The 20,389-nt window shown below is 44.8% G+C and overlaps 1 protein-coding gene across 2 annotated transcripts in view; it reads right to left on the bottom strand.

Annotated features, from left to right (window-relative positions):
* The window catches only part of EVA1A (eva-1 homolog A, regulator of programmed cell death), a gene marked incomplete at both ends in the record, with an annotated part of 205,517 nt that extends 197,536 nt beyond the window's left edge, over positions 1 to 7,981 (bottom strand). For both annotated transcript variants that reach the window (XM_082302438.1, XM_082302439.1), the window contains one exon: positions 7,882 to 7,981. In XM_082302438.1, coding sequence (XP_082158564.1) covers positions 7,882 to 7,981 — 100 coding nt within the window. The remainder of the gene's footprint in view (positions 1 to 7,881) is intronic.
* Between the last annotated feature and the right edge of the window lie 12,408 nt (positions 7,982 to 20,389).

Raw genomic sequence — 20,389 nt, 5'->3', positions numbered from 1 at the left:
AGGACGTGGGATACTTTGCCAGCAGCTGGATGTCAGCTCTCCTGCCCACCAAAACTAAAGTGCTTGGACAACATCTACCGCAAACTCTTCAGGAGCATCTACATTCATCTGTTCATTCAAACACACTTCTGACACCTGAGCCCTCGGAGGGTTTGCACAAACTGCAGGTCACACACACACTGCTCCACCTTCATGCAAGGATCCAGACGGATCCAAGAGGGGTTATTAAATAGCAAGCCTTAGCACCCAAAGGAGCCCCATCAACACTGACACCACAGCATCCACCAACATAGTTCAAGAGCGCAGAGTATATCTGAAAAGACTCGGCCAAGATTTATTTTCCTGTGCAACCCAGCACTACCAAGTCATCATCATCTCTTTGACATGAGAAGACACACACTGGGTTCCAGGCAGCCAGGCACTGCATATGCTGAAAGAGCAGACATTCACAGTTTTAATTACTACAGATAAGTTCATGCCCTCAGTTAGTGAGCTGAGCCAGGCACATTTGGATTAGCCCAAACCCAGGCTGAGAGAGCCACAACTCACCATCCTTCCTCAGGCAAAAGGAGCAGCTAAGTTAATTAATTAATAATAATAATAATAACAACCCAAGCAGCTCTCTAAAATGTGTTCCCAATTATTACTTCTACATTAAATTAATCTGAAAGAAGATGAGCCAGGATTAACTTCTGTGCTTCTCTTCATTCTGCACAGCTCTTGGCAAGTCAGCAAAGTTGCCTCACAGCTGAGCAGATTTTGGCCCATGGCTGTCTTTTGGAAAGCACACAAAAATCCCAGACAACAGCAGTGCTGGATCAGTGAGGCACAGCACTGGCAAGGACACAGGGAGCCTTGTAGCATGGTACCAAACCAACCTGTCCAAAAATCCTCTGAACCACTTTAAGGAGCACATTGGGTCTGTGCCTGCAGGCAGTCACACACCTTTCAAGAGACAGAATCTGTGAAGATCTTGGATATGTGTATAAAGGAATTACAAGAGCACAAAAACCCAAAACAAAACAGGGGTAGTTTCTTCAAATAGTCCTCCCTGCCCAGGGACTTGGATTGCTATTTTGGAACAGAAAGAAGTTCAATCTATACCTGCACAAACATGCCAAGCATAAGCAGCCAGTCCCAAATAAGACATGTAAACACTCCTGGTGTTGGCCAACTAAATCACTGCACACCCACCTAAACACAGCATAGGCCAATCTTCAGCTCTGAACACCAAGCACTTTGGGAGATCAGGCCGTGTTTAAATTAGCATCAACAAAAGGATCAGCACGAATGCCAAGTGTAAATACACAGTTTTTCTCCTCCTGCAAAGACTAAGCTTATTCTCCCCACTCCACCCCCCCCACCCCCCCCCCCAGATTAAATTGTGAGTTCAGCTTTTAAGTATCTCAGTTGAAAAAAAGGGTATGTCAAAATTCTCACTTTTTTTTTTAATTGACCAAACTATTCCTGACATATAAAATCTGCTTTCACAGCACCTTAAGTCAGGGAAAATTTTTACCTGAGGACATAAACAGTTGCTTTCTTCAATTCTGCAGCATTTGTATCCCTATTAACACAGAGACATAGGAAGAATGCTGCAAGGACAATTTCCTCAAATTGTCTATGCATCTAGTGGAATACTGGGATACTTTGAAGGATTAAAATTACCACTGTATATTTTTTTCCCTTTTTTTGTTAATACTACTAATTAAATAAAGTGTTCCAAGTACTAACAAAAGTTTTCATCAGTTTCTGAGCCCCTGCAGTTAGTAGATACTATATAAATATTGCCAGTCATCCCAGAGATGTGGGGATCCCTGAGGTCCCTTGGCTCTTGCTGACAGCTGTGATGGCTAAACCAGTGGATTTTCATATGACAGGAGCCAGATGCACACATATGGCTCTTGAGCTTGAAGTCATTGCCTATATGAGGTTTCACACAGACCCCTCATGAGACATCCCGGCACCCACAGCAGCCGCATCCATCCCTCCCTCCCAGACTGTGTCTCCTTTCCCTGGTACCACAAACACCAACCAGCAGCTGGTTTTTTGCAGCAGTAACAGCAGTGCCCCTGGTCACAGCCCAGGACCACAAACACACAGAATTGGAAACACGTGTTTGTCTTCCTGAAGCTCAGTTTGGTCCCCTTGGCTGTCAGTAAAAGTAAATGCTGAATATTTTTTGAGTCGGCAGGCACAGACTCCTCCCTCACAGCATTTTCATCACAACTGTTGGGAAATCCACAGTGTTTTCTGGAGCATGCCCCCAGACAGGGGTGGACAGAAACCTGTATCTTTGCTTAACATGGTATTTAGTCTTCGTAACATGGTCCTGCTGATGCCATAAAGCCACAGCCCCGATGATAAACCAAAAAACTCTCTCAGGCACCAAAATAGCCCCAGCTTCTGTGCTGATTCTTTTCCTGCTTTCCCAAGAGCAGCAGATCTGGCACTTGATACCCACGCAAACCCCTACTGATTTCCTTCTCCAACACCTCCCAGCTCTTTGTGGTCTTTAGATTCTTTTCCACTGGCAAACAGACATATGTGACACAAACCCCAGTTGCAGCTTCCCCCTGTGAGAACGCCTCAGCCGTGGCTCCCAGAACCAACCACCCCCTTCAACTCCCGCCCCGTGCAGCCACATCTCCAGAACATTACCAGAAGGGGCCAACAGTGGTTTTAAACCAGCTTAGATGAGGTTTTCAATTTTGTCAGCTCAGAGAAGGAGAATTTCTCTACCCCAGCACAGGCAGCTTGCCCTCAGTAAGCCAAACTGCTGCCCAGACAGCTGTGACCGATGGGGTGGCACAGAAGGCCTCCAGCTGAGGAGGAAAAGATCACCTGGGGCAAGGACCACTGTAAGCAGCAACCTGAGGTCCATCCTACCTCATCACTCAGAGCCCTTTCCCAAGACAAGGTATGGAGGTGGCCTGTATTTGGCCCAGTCTTTAAACAAAGTCTAAAGCATGTCTGCTTGCCCCTGGGGTCAAAAACTCAACTCTCATTACTGAGTTACAGTTTCTTTTCCAGTGTGATGGTGTACCTGCCTCTCTCTTGAAAATGCCCTCTTTTACAGCCTGAAACCTTCAACACATGGAAATCATAGATCCCCCTTGACACCATGGACCCATTCAGGGCTATTAAGCATTCAGAAGCTGTTAGCATGTAGATTTTGGTGATAATTTGGTGAATGGAGTTGTCAAACAAATTGCCTTTATTATGGACTGATTAAATGCAATCAGGGAGAAGTGCCTTTCCCCTCCCCAACTCCAGCCTTCATCAGCTCAAACAAACACACTGAGCCAATTAGCAGGGAGGTGGCAAAAGCAGCTTTCACTTGAAACCTGATATTCTTGGGGAAAAGAAAAAACAGCCAACCACCACCACTACCAATAACAACAACAACAACAACAAAAAAAATCTCTGTGCTTTCAAAACCAAGATGGGCCTCCAGGGAGAGGTTCCAAAACCTACCCAGGGCTCACCTGCAGGGTGTGGATGGGAGTTATCAGTATTTATCTGGCTCGATGCCAGATCAGCTCCCTTAAGCAAAGCACTGCTCACATCCAGCTTGTGCCAAAATCTAATGCAAAGAGCATAAACATTAAAGCAGGCCCAAGGAGAGCAGCACAGCACTACTGGGGCTGCTTTTTCCTTCATCTGGGTTCTCCTGTGTCAGAAAAGGCATGAGTTCCCAGCCAAGCTATTTCCATGCCTAGAAACCTACATTTTTGGCTGAGGTCCTTGCAGTGGATTCTCTGATGTCTGTAAATGCTTGAGTTCACAACCCTTTCTGCAGTAGTGGAGAGACCTGTCTCCATCAGCATTAAACTCGTGGCAACCACACAGATCTGATGCCACTACCCTTCTGCCCAACATGCCTGAAATCAGCTAATGAATGGCAAAATCCTTGAGGAGAATTGGAGCACGGCATGATAACGACATAAGCTTAATTCCTTGCAGGTATGCAACTGGAAGTTAAATGGTCACCTTGGCAGCAGTGGGCAGAGCAGAATTCAACATGTATTTGCATGATTTAGCTTCAGAGACAGGAGCATCGAGGCTGAGCACAGAGAGCACACAGGATATGAGCAACAGCTGTTGACTAAGATTTCAACACCTGTATTTAAAGTTAGCACCAAAGCCTACTTTTGGCACCATTTTCATTAACCTTGTCACTCTAAGGAGCAAGGCCTGCACACTGCACATGGATCACTGCCTCCCAGAGCCTATGCAGAGGAGCTATGGCATAGATTCCCCTGGCAGGGCAAGGACATTGCTCTGTCTTGGACTCTCACTAAAAATAGAAGGGGCCTAAAACAAAGGTGAAGTTTTATCTAACAGCAAGGATTTTGGAGAATTCATTGCTGCTACTGAGATTAGGACTAGAGGTTTACAGTTATGTACAGAGATTCAAAAGATCAGACTCTTACCCCACACCTCATCACAGTCCTCAAGTATCACCTTGAACATAAGGGGTAAGTGACACATCAAGACAGCAGGTTCTAAGCCTTCAAACAGTCCTGAGCACAAGAACAGATCACGGAATGAGATTAGACCAAGAGTCCAGTCTGCAAGCAGCCACAGAGAAAAAGTCAGGGTCTTCTTAAGAAGTGGCTGCAAAGTGCCTGATAACTCCACTCTCTCCCTCAGGACCTGCTTCCTACCCCCACACCCTGCTGCAAACATCAATGGTTAAAGAACTATTAAAGAAAACAACTTCAAAACTCTTCACATAGTTCAAATACTTCACTTAAAAGGAATTTGAATTCTTACATCTCAGATTGCACCAGTCCCCAGCAGGATACGCACTGCTCATGTTCACATTGTGGCGTTTGAGCTGTTCAAACAGGAGGGATGGAGCCCCAGTGTGAGACCATGTGCTCAGGGGTTAGAAATTCCCACCAGCCCTGCTTGTGGTCCCTTGAGACAGACTCAGTCCACCACATCTCTGGGCACCTTCTCAGGGTGTGCCTTGCCATGACCTACATAAAAATGAAATCTTCCTGCAGCCGAGAGACACATATCTTGAAGAGCCAGACAGTGGGACAGTACTGGGATGTGGTTGGGTGTGAAGTTCTTGGTAAGTCTTTCATCCAGCCCTACTGCAGAGCTGCCACATGAGAGTCAGTCAGTGCTGCTGGCTTATGATCTGGTTAAAGCTCAAGACTGGCTGTCCCTGAGCTTTCCTTCCAGGGCTGGATCCACGCACTCTGGCCCACCACCGTAAGGCCGTGACTTATTACAAACAGCAGCACCTCCCTGGTAATGCTGAGTTGAACCAAGTGGAGAAGCCAGAGAGGTTTTGCTGCTAAGCAAAGTCTACAGGACTGAGTTTTAAACCCCCATTCTTCCCCAGAGAGCATCAGCTGCTCTCTCTGGACAGTACTGCTGTTCATTTGCAAGCTGGAAGAGCCTTTACAGCCCAAAGACCTATGTCATCTCCCTGCAGCACCAACTGCTGCAGAAACCTCTGTGGGATTACAGCCAGCCTTACATTCCTCAGCAGTAATATCCAATACCAATCCACTCATCTTCCTGGGGTGCAGAAAATTTATGTTTTGGATGCACCACCTCTAGGTGGGATGGCATACAGTAAAGCTATTAGGCTTCCCCAAAGATGTTCACCTGCTCAATTCCAGTCATGCCAGAGAAGAACTTAGAAAACTGTGAAGTATAGAAAAGTGTGTAAGAAGCCAGAAATAATTACAGTCAAATAATGTTAGAAGGCTGCCTTCCATTCCTTATGCCAGCTGACAATTCACTTACAGGGGTAACAGGGACAAACAAGATGCTCCATCAGGTAGGAAAAGTTACCTGGGCCACTGCTCCTTCAGAGAGGCACATGGTGCACACCCTGATGGCACTGGAGGGAGGCAAATGGGGTCTCTGCAAAATGTGCTGGGAAAGCATAAGGTGTGATTTGGGAAATGCTGTACTTTTTCCTGCCCCCTTTCCTCTTGTGGCTACTCAGCTCCTGAACTTACAAAATTATATTTGAGCTGCTACATACTGGGTCCAGCCCTTTCCTGCAGCAAATCATGTTTCCTGTCCTGCAAGGTACAGTCAGTTCAACAAGACTGGGGACATTCGCCAAGCCTGCTATCAGAAAACTCAGGTTGGACTTGGCAGAAGGTTTCAGCAGTTATGGAAACTCATGGGAGTTTGTGCTGTTGGGATTACAGACCCTGCTTCAGAGTACAACCTTGCTACACACGTAGACACAGAGATTTAAGCCACCCCTCTTCTCCCAAAGCATGACAGTACAGTTGGATGTTGCAGAAAAGATTATTTTGTTATCAGCAACCTTCTTATCCATTTTTTAAAAGAACAGCATCTGCTCCCCCTGCCAGCACCACTGAAGCCTATCGAATTTCCTTGCACTGCTCCAGCTATGTTGTACAAACACAATGTAAAGCACCTTTGCCCTGGGACACCTGTACACATTTTAACGCTTGGCAATTTGGCCTGGCTGGGAAAACTTTATCTACATTTTAGAAGGACAATTCCTTTCCCCATTGCAGCTTTTGCTCCTGTTGTGCCCACTCCATACACCCCTTCTGCATCAATGTGCTTGCAAGCAGGAGCACAGAGAAAGCTCGGTGCCAAGAAAAGGATAAAAGCACACTAGAAACAGGGAAATGCCTCAGCCCTTTCCATTCAGAGGCAGATCTGCCTTGAATGGGAGCCCCCAGGACTGATCTGCCCCCAAATGAGACTGAGTCACAGGCAAGCCAGCCCCCTTCAATTCACATTAAGGTTTCAAGCTACTGTATATATTCTTCCCCCACCTCCACCACAAGCTCCTCCTTTCTAACAAATTTCTCACAGCATACAGACACATGCACTCCCAGGCAGTGAGCAGCAGTGCTGCGATGTGTTGAAACCCAAGTCCAGTGAGGTTCTACCCTTGCAAATGACACTTTTTCATCAGCAAACTATAATTGGCAGCTCTTATCCACTAAAAGAGTTTTGCAAAACACTCCTAAAGAGTATGCCAGACTAGTTCTTCACACTAAGGCCCAAAATTAGAACCAATATCTTAAAAGAAAAGTGGCTCTCACTGGCATTCCCGAGCAAACTAATCAACCCTACTGAAGTTGCAAAATGAGATCTGTTATGTCTTCACAGATCCACATGTTCACTCACAAAGAACAGAGGCAGAAACATAATTTTAAAGCTACTGATGCAGCTATAGAGTTATAAAACTTATATGGGACTCCAGACCTTCAAAGTGCTGGGTATTTACCTGCAGTATATGGCTCAAAACAAATGCTATTAACATTTCTAGATTCAGAAAATATTGAGAAATGAGACACTTTTTCTTACAGCTTAAGAAAACACAGGCTCAGGATATAATTCATTCTGTGCATGCAACATCTCTATCTCAGCTCAGGGGGCTTTTGCAACAATCAGGAGCTGTATGTTAAGAGGAGGGAATCTGGTCCACTACAAAATAATTTAATCTTGCTATGTTAGCCTTAATTTATGTCCTAAACCTTCCCAGTCTCCTAATCCACCTCTTTTCACTCCTATGAGAAACACAGCACAAAACGTGCTAAAAACTTTCACAAGTTAATACCATTCCTGCTACAAACTTACACAAGTTAACACTATTCTTTTTCTTGTTCCCAAAGTTAGTCAGACTAACTCTTTTGAAACAGTTTTGCTAATTATTGAGAAAGGCTTTTTAAGAAACTCAAAATCCTCTTACAGAAGACACTTTTCATCTTCGGCTTATTTTTAAAAGATTAAAATTACTCCCCACATAACTATCCCAGATCTGCTCACATCCACTTTCCCTGAGCTGCTCCTGAGCACTGGAATCAGAGCTCCCATGTATGAGCAGCACACGAAAGGATCAGCGCTTCTCCCTACCTGAGAAGTCTGCAGAAGTCTTGGCAAAGTTGCTGAAAGCTGTCAAGCACATGAGTCTTAGGAGGAAAGTGGAGGTGGGAAACACATCTGGGCAGCACATCCTTAGGTGTCCTCACAGCTTGTTTTCTTCCAGAGGAAAGGAAAGCGGTTTCTGCCCCAGCCCAGCACTCCTCATTGCGCGGAGAACAGCGTTAGTCCCATTGCTTGGAAGGCTCACAGCCAGCGGCGGGGAAGGAAAAGCACTCGGCACACACACACACACACACACACACACACACATCCCTGGGAGTGAATGAATCCCGGCTGACGAATGAGACAGACCTACCTGAGCCTTGGCGGAGTTCCCAGGGTCCTAAAAGCCACCCCTTTGCCCAAATTTGCTGCAGACTGTTCGTGTGTAGCTGTCCAGCTGTGGCACTGCGAGCTGCTGGGGGGCAGCCGGGGAAAGGGGTGCCCGGGGGGGCTGGGTTGGAGTAGCCCGGCTATTGTTGGATTAGATATCCAGGGATCTTGTCTCTCTGGTGCAGACAGACAGAAGGATGAGCAGAGTTTTCAAAGGAGGGAGCCCAAAACAAAGCACCTGAATTCACACGGAGTTCTGGTATGATGGGTATTTGTAGCTGCTGCTGAAAACAGTGTGAGCAGCGGTGTCCTGCCAGACTGGACAATTCTGTGCCCCCTGTTGAGAACAATCCTACAGTGGAGGAGACTTTGCAGAGGCCCAGGCATCAAACCCTCCTGGATCTCATTGCAGGACTGGGACTGGTATCAGCCCATATCCAAAATCCTTCTTTCTTTTGACAGCAGAAAGCCATGCCAGGCTCCCTCTACCCCACCAGACCCCTCTATCGTCCATCAAACTCAGCAGATCCAAACCTGTGGTTTTCATAGGATCACGGAATGGTTTGGTTTGGAAGGGACTTTATAGATCATCTAACTCCAACCTCCCTGCCATGGGCAGGGACACCTTCCACTAGACCAGGTTGCTCCAAGCCCCATCCAGCCTGGCCTGGAGACCCAGGAATCCTGGCTCCTCCCATAGCAACTACTTTAACCTCCAATTAGCATGGCCCTAGATGATCACTGAGCACTGCTTACCCTGCAGTTAAAGGAAGGCTCCAGCTCACCTGGAAGCCCATCCAGTATTTGATCCTGCCTGATTTTCATCCTTATCCTGGCAGCATCTAGTGAGTCATGCTAACTTGAGAGAGCTCAGCACTGGGGACACAGATGGGTGGTCTCTGTTGTCGCTGGGCACAGGAAGGAGGTCTGGGGCTTTGGTCACCAGCCTTAGCTGCAGCTCAGGCATATGTTTGCATGTAAATAAGGGACATATCCCACATACCCAGGCTAGAGCAGAAGCCGAGTGTTGGTGCAGAGAGAGGAGGATGTATTTCACAGGAAAAGCCAACACCAGACATTTAGCAGTGAGTGTATCCATATATCCAAACCTCCAGAGCAGCACTATGTGGGGCTGCCAAGGGGAGATGGGGCCAGGCTCACACACAGCTGCTGAACAAAGCTGCAGCTCCTATCCAGCAAAAATAACCTCAGTGGAAACATCCAAGGAAAACCACAAGTGGTTTTTACTCCTCTGTCCTGTTCATCCTCATGGAATTAAGTGAAACTCTCCAAAAAACATTGATCTTAGAGCTAAAAACAAGTGTTAGAAACTTCAGTCCAAAGGGCTCTGGGGTTTTTTCTGAGTTGAGTGAACTTGTAAAGTGTTTCTTATTCTGAAATTTCTAGCAAAGTTTCAGCTGTTCTCAGATGAGTATCAGACTGGCTGCCTAATTATATGTGAATGACACTTTCAAGAATGCTGCCATGAGTAATTTTTTCCACCAGAAGTCTGTCCTGGGATGGTCTGTGTGCTAGAAGCAGACGCCAAGGGGAGCTTAAGTCCTGTGGACCTGTTTGCCTTCTGCCCATACAGCTACTTGCTAAGTTCCAATCAGCCACACGGAGGATGAGAGCAGTGTGGTAAATCTGGAGTTTGAGCTCAAGTCCTGTCAATGACCATGGGAACAAGAGACTGTCCTGGCCTGATCAGCACCTAAGCGCCTCCTTCCCACAACAGCTCTTCACACACTGACAGTCTCCAGTGAAGCTGCAGATGAGTCTCCTCAAGGAGAGTGGTGACTCTGGGTTGACCTGACAGCACAGACACAGCCTGAGGTCCAACAGGCTCTGTACAATCCAGCCCCAGACCCTTCTCTCTGCCACCTTACTTTTTTGCAGAGGGCTACTTAAGCAAGATCAAAAAACCAGGAGCTTCTACAGACTGCCTTGCTCTTTATTTCACTTGATACTTTAATCCCACCTGCCAGAACTATCTGACCCATATTTTTCCAGGCTTGACCTAAGTTTTAAAGAGAAGATACCAGGAGATTTGACTCCTGGCATCTATGTATAATTCTTGTCTCACCTAGTTCTGCTGCCCTTGCCAAGAGGAAGATTCACCTCTGTTGCCTTACAGGCATGAGATAACTATACCCATTACCAGATTATCAGTCAAAGCTCCTTATCAGCAGGACAAAGAAACAATAGGACCCCTGGAAATTTATCAGCCTCTGGAAAAGGGAAGAACTATTTGCTGAAAAGAGCCCACCCTGTTAGCAGGTGTTGATTTTACTGATTAAAGGGTAATTAGGTTTGGCTGACTCAGTATACGGGGAAGAAAAAAAACTTCTGGTGACAAAGGGTTTAAGGCTAAACATGGGCAGTGTGCTCGAGCTTTTAGGTTACTGTGAATAAAGTCAAACCAAAGGGGAGGAAGTTTACATCAGTGTCCTGTCCTCTGAGGGCATTGATTTTAAGCAAGCCTGTATAGATGCCTTCCAAAAGGAAAGAAGAAAGCAACTCTTGCCAAAAAGAAAAAGAAAGAAAAATTTGCCTTTGAGAAACAGACAATTCAGTTAAAGCCCATCTCCATAATGCCCTTATTCCCTGGGGCCTATGGGAACATCGGCTGTGTGTTTGGAAGGCAAAGAGGCCACCTGTCCCAACCCAGCACAGACAAAGGATGGTCTGTCATGGACAGTCTCATGGGGTAAACATGAATCAAGGTGACATCAAAATGGAGCTTTACTTTTAGGAGTAACAGCCCTTGAAATCCATCCATGCCTTCAAATATGTCTCTGGGGATAGGTAATAACACATATAATGACACACATTCTCTTGGATCCCTTCTCCCCGAAGCCACCCAGAAGTGGGAACTGGCCAGTACTGATATAGTCCAGCATTACATCCTAGCTTTGAGCAATGATATTTGCTCTCTTTCCCTCCACAGATTACCTGTGGAGAAGTCTCACTGAGCCTAAGATGCTTAACAACTGTAGCTCAGTCCTCCTTTTTGACTATGATACTTAAGTGCATTTTTCTCTCCTCCATGCTCCTCTCTTGCAGATCTTCTCCTCCTGCTGCACATAAAACTGTAATATCTGAAACGTGCATGGAAACTCCCAAAGTGCAGTTAAGTACAACTGCAACTGGGGAAACTGAGGCAGTGAGAAGGGAAGCATTTGTCATTCAATTTTATGACCCCAACATTACCCAGTTCATAAATGGTAATCAGGAATGGACCCAGTTAGGATGATTCCCAGTTTAATGCTGTATGTGCTGATCTTCCTTCCAGGGCTGAGTTTTGGTAATGCTTTTCTATTTTTTACTGACTCTGCATCATTAACCTCTTCCTTGCTGATTAAACCATCAACAGCTAAAAGCTGGTCAGTAGAAGAGCTGGACCAGGAATAGCTCTCAGCTAGAGAACTATTCTCAGCTAGATGTAGGACTGAAGTCCTGTTTGTTTACACAGTCACAAGCAGATTTATTAGTACAAATTTTCTTAGACTAGTCTTTTTTCCTAACCCTAGTAACATTACTCACTTCTGTTTTTTCCATAAGGTCTCAAAGCACTCTCCAAAAGGCTGCTGTTGCATTCTGCCACTTTATGGATGAAGAACAGCCATATGTTTGAGGTCACTAATTTTTCAATGTCAGCCAGGGGAAATTGACAGAGATAAGAAAATACTAAATACTTTTTAAGTCCAGCCAGAGCTCTTTCCACTTGGCCAAGTTCCTTCTAAATGAATGTAAACTAATAACAAAGTATATGTGCATTTATACCTACAGAAATATATGTAAACTGGGTGGTCAGAGCTTCAATATAAAATAGCAAAGCTTCCCAGCAGAGTACAGCTCTTTGTTCTCTTTTGTTTTCAAATCTTTCCCCTAAGAGTGTCTTATGGAAACAGATGGGGTTACTCATGGAAGTAAGCACTGTTTGCTTTCATCAATTTGAAGGCAGACTTCACATAATGCAGTTTTGCAATACAACACCAAGTATCTCACAAGTAAAATCCTCCTCTCTCTCCATATTCAATGCTAAACAACAGCTGTGCAGAATATTCAAACTGAAAAGCCTTTGAAGTTTTCACATTTTGCGTCACTCAATCACTTCAATTTACAAAACGAACATAAAACCTGGAGGACTTTGCTCCTTACTGGGACAGGTTTGGAGTGGGGGTAGTGCTCCAACCAAATTCTGTGTAGAGCAAAAGCCCCAAGTGATGCACTTATCCCACTGAAACATTGGAAAACACTGAACAAAGCATTGCAAAATCCTCCAATACACAAAAATGCCAAAAATAAAATATTTGGAGACTACAAAGTGATTCACAACAAAGCTGAAAACTTTCTCCTCATGTTGCACCAAGTAATTGATGTTGAAACCTCTCTCAGTTGGCATTCTCTTTATTATAATGATTCCATGTTCCATGTTAGAGGATACTGTGCAGTCTGGTGATTTTTCTGGGATTGGCATATCCACTTGGGTTTAGTTGGTGCCTTGTGCACAGGATGTTCTTGGGTTAATCACTGCACTAGAATGACAGGAAATTTGGAGCCAGCTTGATCTTTGTACTACACTGCAAGTCACATAAGGGTTTAAACAGACAAGGATTTCAAGGATCAGAGTTCCTCAGCTTTGAATTGGATCCTTCCTTTTCCCTGTGTTTCATCTGTCCTGCCTGCTTGGATTTGCTCCCTGAGATTTGTTGCTATGTTGGCATGTAGCACCAGCTGGGACCCTGAAGTTCACTGAGACGTGCAGGACCTGCACTGTCTTCTGATATCTGTAACGTGAAATTATTCTCCACTTGATCTGGCACAAAAGTAATCTTCTAACAGTTTTTCTGGGTAGATTTTTCCATTAATTGCATGATGGTATGTACTGGCTTTACTATATTCCACCACTATCTTTCCATCAGTATATTCAATAGCTCTCTGGAAGTGCTTCTTAGGTGACAGGCTGAATTTGACACCTGAAGATATCTATCTGACCTGGCTGGTCTTGGCTTTGAAGAGCAGAGACATCCCAGCTGGTTCAATGTGAGCAACAGTATGTTTTTCCTATTATCTCACCTATGATAATCAAAGGAGAATTGTCTCAATCCTGCTGTTATGTAGGCATGAGTCACTTCAGGTTACAGACTCCTTTAATCTGGATCTCCACTATGTTCTTCCCTTTTGTTTTTCCTGTTTTACTACCAACTCACAGATAATTTACACTGTCCTTAATTTCCACAGCAGCCAATTCTTTTTCAGATTAACTTGTCTAGAAGTTCTTTGTCTGTCCTGTGGGAGTAACATACCATGATGCTATTTGAGAAAAAATGGGAATCATATAAACATTCATTGTTAAAATGCTTCCACAGGCATTTATCCCAAACCTCTGTACTCCACTTTGAGGGCATGCAAAGGCAGTAGCATGAAGGACAAAAAGAGTCCTTCAGCACTCTCCCAGGTTCTTCTGTCCCTCATGGGCACATATCCTCTACACACAATCACAGCCCATCCTTACGGAAACTACTGTTATAACTTACACTGGAAAAGCCATTTTTGTTGCCAGAGACCTTTCCCACAAAAAGGATTGTTTCCAAGCATTGTCATAAGGCCTTTTCATAAAATCCACCTTTATATTAATAGGCTGAACCACGTAAGGGTCTGGGCACAGGCACTGCCACTCACGTTTTGGACTAGTCCTTGATTCACTTTTGACCCAGGCCACCTGATATCCAGAACATTTCTGAGCATGGCTTGGGAGTTGGCAGGAACTTTGGCCATTCCCAATAGGCAGGAAGGAATCCTGCTTTGGAGTTTGATGGCATGAACACAACCAAGATGATGTGTTCTAAGAGACCCAACAGTGTTTCAGAAGTTGGTAAGAGCCTTGGTGAAGACACAGTGGCATGGGCTGAGAACTGAAAAAATAACACCAGACCCAAGGGAGACTGTCTGTCAGTGCTACAGCATCTTCTCCATCCTGCTACCTTGGCAAACCTGATTAGAGCTGCCCAGGAATGACAGTGCATCCTGCAGGCTCCAGACTCCAGCACAGCTACAGCCCAGGTTGCTACGTTTGTGCTCCCACCTATTTACAGTGATCAGTAGGACAGACCTTTCCTTCAGGAGCATTCAGCATAGACTGTGCCTAAGTTCGATCTGGAGAAGTCAATGAAAAAACCTTATTGGCTTCCCTGGTTCCAACATAACTCAGACAGATCAGCTTTCACCTTGGACTTACCATTGCCTTGGAGCAAGGTATGTATGTAATTTGCTGTCTGTACAAAACCAAGGGAAATACCCTTGGTTTTGTACAGGCAGCAAATTACACAAAAAACCTCTGGCTCACAGATCACAAACTGGTAAAAAATCAACGGGAATCAGAGGAAATGCTTTTCTGCTGAATGGGGAAAATTAATCCTAAGCGTAATTTCACTGGCATCAGTGCAAATTCAACAATGAAATACATCTACCATTTGCAAGAAGAACAGGTTTGTCTCCTTTCACATGTGCTTAAACATACATTTTCCTTTCCTCTTTTAAATCTTTTCCATTTGAGAGGGCTGTTTCAAGAGTAACCTCATGCTTTCACATGCATTTTAGTACTCAGCCCAATAATATCACCAGGTATTTGTTTCACAGCAGTCCCAAGAGACTATCTAGTGACCAAGTCCAGGTGTGCTGGACAGTGCACACAGCACTGGACTATGTCATCTAAAACAGCCAAGGAACTTACAATGGCATTGAAGTCCAAGCCACCCAAACCTTTGCACTCTGTAGCCACAACACTGTCATTAGGGAGCTCCAGTTAACTTGCTTCTAGGGCAAGAGATGCTTCCCACTGCAGAAAGCTCATACTGAAATTTGACTGCAGTCATTGTCTCTGGGCACCTGGTTCACACAGCACTGATCCCTGCTGTGGTAACGCTACTCACCAGACCAGCTACATAGGATGCAGAGGGAGAAAGGAAACTTAACAGGTTTTTACAGCTTTTTTACAAGAGATTTGCAAAGGTCAGAGTTCACCAGGCTGGGCAGTGCCTGGACAGACAGCAGTGTTATGTGCAGAGCTGTGTGTGTGCAGGCATATCTTAGTGGTTGCGTGCATCCAGGGACTACACAAGACTAGTATAAAAAGTCTTTTCTAACACAAACAACTTGCCTCAGAAACACCTCAGTGAGGTAAAAAGAGACTAGAGCCCACTTAGATTCCAACACCTTTTAAATTTTTGCTGGACTATCCCTTTGTGCCACACCTTTGTGCTGGCTTTGACAAGCCAGCATCATCCTCTCAGCCTTTCCCTGCCCAACACTCTGGTGCTGTGCTCTGCTCTGTCCTGCACTTATCCTCTGGGTGCTGTTTCATGCACAGCCCTTCCCTGGTTGTCCTCAATCTCAGATGTCCAAGGAGAATCTCTTATATTTATTACTACACTGCTGGTAATTTCTTGCTGCACTTGCTAACTCCATCTTGGACGTGCAAAACTAATCAAATCCCCTTCTCCTTTCCCACAGTAGCAGGTAAAATAATTTTTTTTCAGTTCACCAAATCTATCCCAACACAGCACACCAGCTCATCTCCCACTAATGCTCCCTCTGTAAAATGTACCTTCTGATATCTGACGAAAAGCAGTTTTGACCATTAAAAGAAGTCTGATTTAAGGCAGTTTGGTTCCCACCCAAAGAAGATGGCCACAAATGATGCTGTGAATAACTTGGAGAGCTGAGGCCTTCTTCAGCTGGTTGAGGAAGCCAGTGTCAAGAGCTGCTGCTGCTTCTGGGGTAGAAGAGGTAGAGACACAAAGCTGTTAAAGCCCAGTTCTCAGGTGAAAGCCCTGCTGTGAGTCCAGAGGGAAGCAAAGTGAGACATAAAACAATGCAGCAGTTTCTCTCTCCCACCTATCTTCACACAATAGTACTGCACACAGCTGAACCAGTGCAGTGGAAAATAATGTTACGATTTCTAAAGGGGTTTTGCAAAACAAAGGATATTGGATCACATTTTCTCTTCAGGTTAGTCACTAGTCACACAATAATGAAGAGCAGAAGTTGATTGGCTTTGTTAAAAATAATGAGAAGCCACGGCTTTGAGTAATTTGATCATAAATTTTTTACTTGCTTTTCCTCCTGCATATGGAGATTGAGATAGTAGATATAATTTACTATGACAAACACCAGCATTAACACATTAATTAAGAAAAACAAATGGTCCCCCTTTGAAATCTCCTGCCCACCTAGAGAGAGTAATGGGGTTATAAATGGAGAAAGAACAAATATTGACTCTATGAAATGTAAAGGTACCTGGGAGTTCACCCATCAGTCTTTAGATTACACTTGCCTTTCAAGATGAATGGGATTTCTTTTATAATCCATTTCAATTGGGGTTTTTTTAGCATCTCAGGAAAAAGGAGGGGGACATCAGTGGTCTCTTTAGGTTCTCGAGGTGTTCCAGACTGTTTCTGAAGGACAGTACCTCCAATTTCTGGAATGGGGTAGATGCTCCCAATCCAAGACGTCTTTCAGTTTGAGATAAGTACTGAAGGAGCTGCCTGGACTAATCAATGAGTGGTGCTTCTGGTGCAGCTTTCTGTAGGATGCATCCAGAACTCAGCCTCCATCACCCAGACTATAGAAGCTCAGAGGCACAGACAAACCTTGGCATCTGGACACACACAGGACTCAAGAAGACCCAAGAATTTACTTCCTAAGGGAAAGACCTCTGGCATCACATACTGAACTTAATCTTACCTTGTCACACACTCTTCATAACTCTCTAAACTTGTAACATCTCACTCTAAAGCAATGATATACTTGTCCTCAACACAGATTATTGGGTTATTGGATTCATTTCAAAATTGGCTTCCATATTAAATACAGTTCCTCTTTAAAATGTATTACTAAATCAGAAAATTAGGAGACTCAACTGTTTCATAAATGCTGAGATCAGCCAGTCTTGCTGTCCCTTCTATAACCTGTAAGGGTGCCACAAGTCCCAGAGGGAGCTCAGTTCTGAGTGGGGACATAATCAAGAGGAGCAGGGACATAATCAAGAGCAAAAGACCCAAGAAAAACTACAAAGACAGTAACAGCTCAAATTCTCAATTATCTGAAAACCTCACAGATTCCAAGAGGAATTTAAAGACACTTCTGACTCTGAACACAGAGCCAGTATCTACTGAGGGGCTGGCAAAGCTGCCAACAGACCAGTTCACATTTCATACATCCCCTGCACCCAGATAGAAATCATTGGCACACAGTTTTTTTCTTCTCCCATACAGGTTATACAATAACAATTTACCCTCCAGGGCTGGAATTCAACAAAGGGAAAAGGAAATGGAAGAACATAGGTTCCATGATGTGCCATGGCATAGGTCCTGTGGAAGCCTCAGGCTCAGAGGAGCAGATGTGTGCACTTTCCCAGCACTGTACACAGAGGGGAAAACATTCATTGGCCTGGCAGGGTTAACTGTGTGTGGCTCCAGCAGGATGTGGCTCCGAAACAACCAAGGAGGCCCGAGGCTGTTTTGACAGAAGAAGCAGAAGATTTTCCAGTCCATCGCTTTCCTGAGCTCAGTGCTGGGGCACTGTGTCTGAGGAACAGCTCTCCCTCTCCTCTTTGCTTGCTCTACAGTAAGGTAAAAAATGTAATTGTGGATGCTTGATGGCCACCTTAATGAGCAGCCACTCTATCCAGAGGGTCTGGCATCTGAGGTAATTTTAAGCAACATTTTGGGATTTCTCTGATTATTTTCAGCTAGGTTAACTCACCTTCAGTTAACCAACAACTCATGTCTCATTAAAGGGAAGCTTCCAGAAAGACTAGAACTGCCATCAGATTGTTTAAGGTTCTAATAAAATCCAGTATACTCAAACCTTTCCAGAGTAGTTTATAGAGCTGCTTTGGTACCTGGGATAAACAGGACACAGAGGGATCCAGGCTTAGCTTTGTGTCTGTGCTGACACAGGTTTGCAAGAGAGCCTGAAGGATTCAGATACCTCTGGACACTCTGAAAGGAGCTCTGTCTGCTCCACCAGCCACCAATAAGGCTACAGCAGCTATGAAGGGCTTGACAGGTGTTCTGAAAAGGGCACAATTTAGCTAGAAGATGAGGTGGAGAGGCCCTCCATGAGCCAGTCCCACTTCTTCTGTAACCTGGGGACATCCAGCTGCCTCTTCTCAACCCTGAATGGACAACAAACCACATCTCCAGAGCAGCTCAGCCCCTTGTAGACATCTCTTTCTGTCTAGAGACAGAGTAGTAATAACAGCAGGTGTTACCATTTTTGCTGTGTTTCCTATAAAAAGACATCCTAGTTCCCTTGGGCAACATGAAAATTCACTCCCTTCTTCACACCCTCTGACAGGCCACAGGCAGCTGTGTTGGGGCTGCTGCAATGTGGCTTCAGGTGTTCAGAAGAAATCTCTGGGATTTCAGACTGCAATGCAGACTGTTTTGGAAGGTGATACTGGCAGCCCTGATCCTGGTGATGCTGGAACTGAAGCACGGCATTCCTGGAGACATAAGCAGGTTAAATCCAGACAGGTAAGCAAGTTAGCTCAGGTTGGTACAATCTGTTGGGCATCTCCACACCAGAAATGTGCACTTCTTCCTTACCTTCCAAATGTAGCATATGGTCTGAGAAGGTCTGTTCTTCAGGCTTTGCTACAACAAAGTTGAGTAAAAGCACAGAAATCAAAAATGAATGGCTCAGAGTGACAAAGAAAGGGTGGAGCAAAACAAGGTCTCCTTCATCCTTAAACATCAGCCTTTTTTCCTCTAATGAGCAGGACCATCATTCAGTGAAATCTTTAGCAAGGAAGTACAAAGAGGGATCAGTTGTACTGCTGACCTGGGAGAGAATCTGTTGACTTTATTGATACGACTGCAAGGACACATCAAGGGAGGAAGACACTGAAAAGCTGATGTCAATAGAGATTTGGGTTTCAAATAGGCTGGAGGTGACAGTATGTCCAGCTGGATAACTGAGGGTGTTTGGGGTGACTGTGAGCGCTGCTGAACTGCCGTGTTCAGTTTTGAAACAAATACCTCAAGAAGGTTATTGAAATATGGGAGGAGACTTCAAAGACACTAACATGAAGGATTACATTTAATGGAAGATCTTGGCCACATCCTACTTACATAGATGAGAGGGAATCAGGCTAAGCACTATTTTCTACCCATCCTGCTTTTCTTCCCAAAGAAACTCAGATTTGAGTAGTAAGGAACCATAAGTGAACTTGCCCAGGATTGGACAGGAGGGACTAGAAATATGTTCAACTCAATCAGAATTAATTCAGAGAAGTACCAAAGTCTGTTTAATCACAGAATAAGCTGAGTTGGAAGGGGCCTTCAAGGATCATCAAGTCTACCATGTGCCTGAGAGCATCATCCAAATGCTTGAATTCTAAACTCTTTAATTCTGTCAAGCTTGGTGCTGTGACCACTTTCTGTGCTCAACCATGCTCTGGGTGAAGAACCTTTTTCTAATATCCAACCTAAACCTCCCCTGACACAATTTCAGGCCATTCCCTTGGGTCCTGTCACTGGTCACCACAAAGCAGAGATCATTCTCTGCCCCTCCTCTTCCCCTCACCAGGAATTTGTAACTGCAATGAGGTCCCCTCAGTCTCCTCTTCTCCAGGCTGAACAGACCAAGCATCCTCAGCCACTCCTCATATGGTTGCCCCTCAAGGCCCTTCACTATCTTTGTTGCCCTTCTTTGTTATACCACCTGAGAACAGTGATGCCTTTCATTTACAAACCTCACCCTACTCCAGTGATTGTAAAGTGATCCAGACTTTCATGTTATATAGGCAAGAAAAGCAGGGAGGCAGCTCTTTTCCTACACTGATGTGACAGAATGAAGAAACTCAAGGTGAGTGTCTCGCACCTTTATTTCAAACTCAAGAAAAGTGTTCCTGAAAAAAAGAGACCAAACAATACACGATCCTGTGTCTTGATGCTAGGGTGCCTCAACAACCCGCGCACAAATTAGACACAGGGGCAAGGTTATCACACCTCAAGAGAAGTGAGGTTCACTTGGGAGGCCCTTAGCTCAGGGCAATTCCAGCCTGCCAAGATGGTTTTGTTAGCCTGAAATCCTCAGTGGTCTGTCAAGGAGTTAGAAACAGCTCCCTGACACTGAAATATCCAATTCTCTT

The sequence above is a fragment of the Coloeus monedula genome (genome assembly GCF_965178545.1).
Source record: "Coloeus monedula genome assembly, chromosome: 2".
Lineage (NCBI taxonomy): Eukaryota > Metazoa > Chordata > Aves > Passeriformes > Corvidae > Coloeus > Coloeus monedula.
This window is presented reverse-complemented; position numbering and strand designations above follow the sequence as displayed.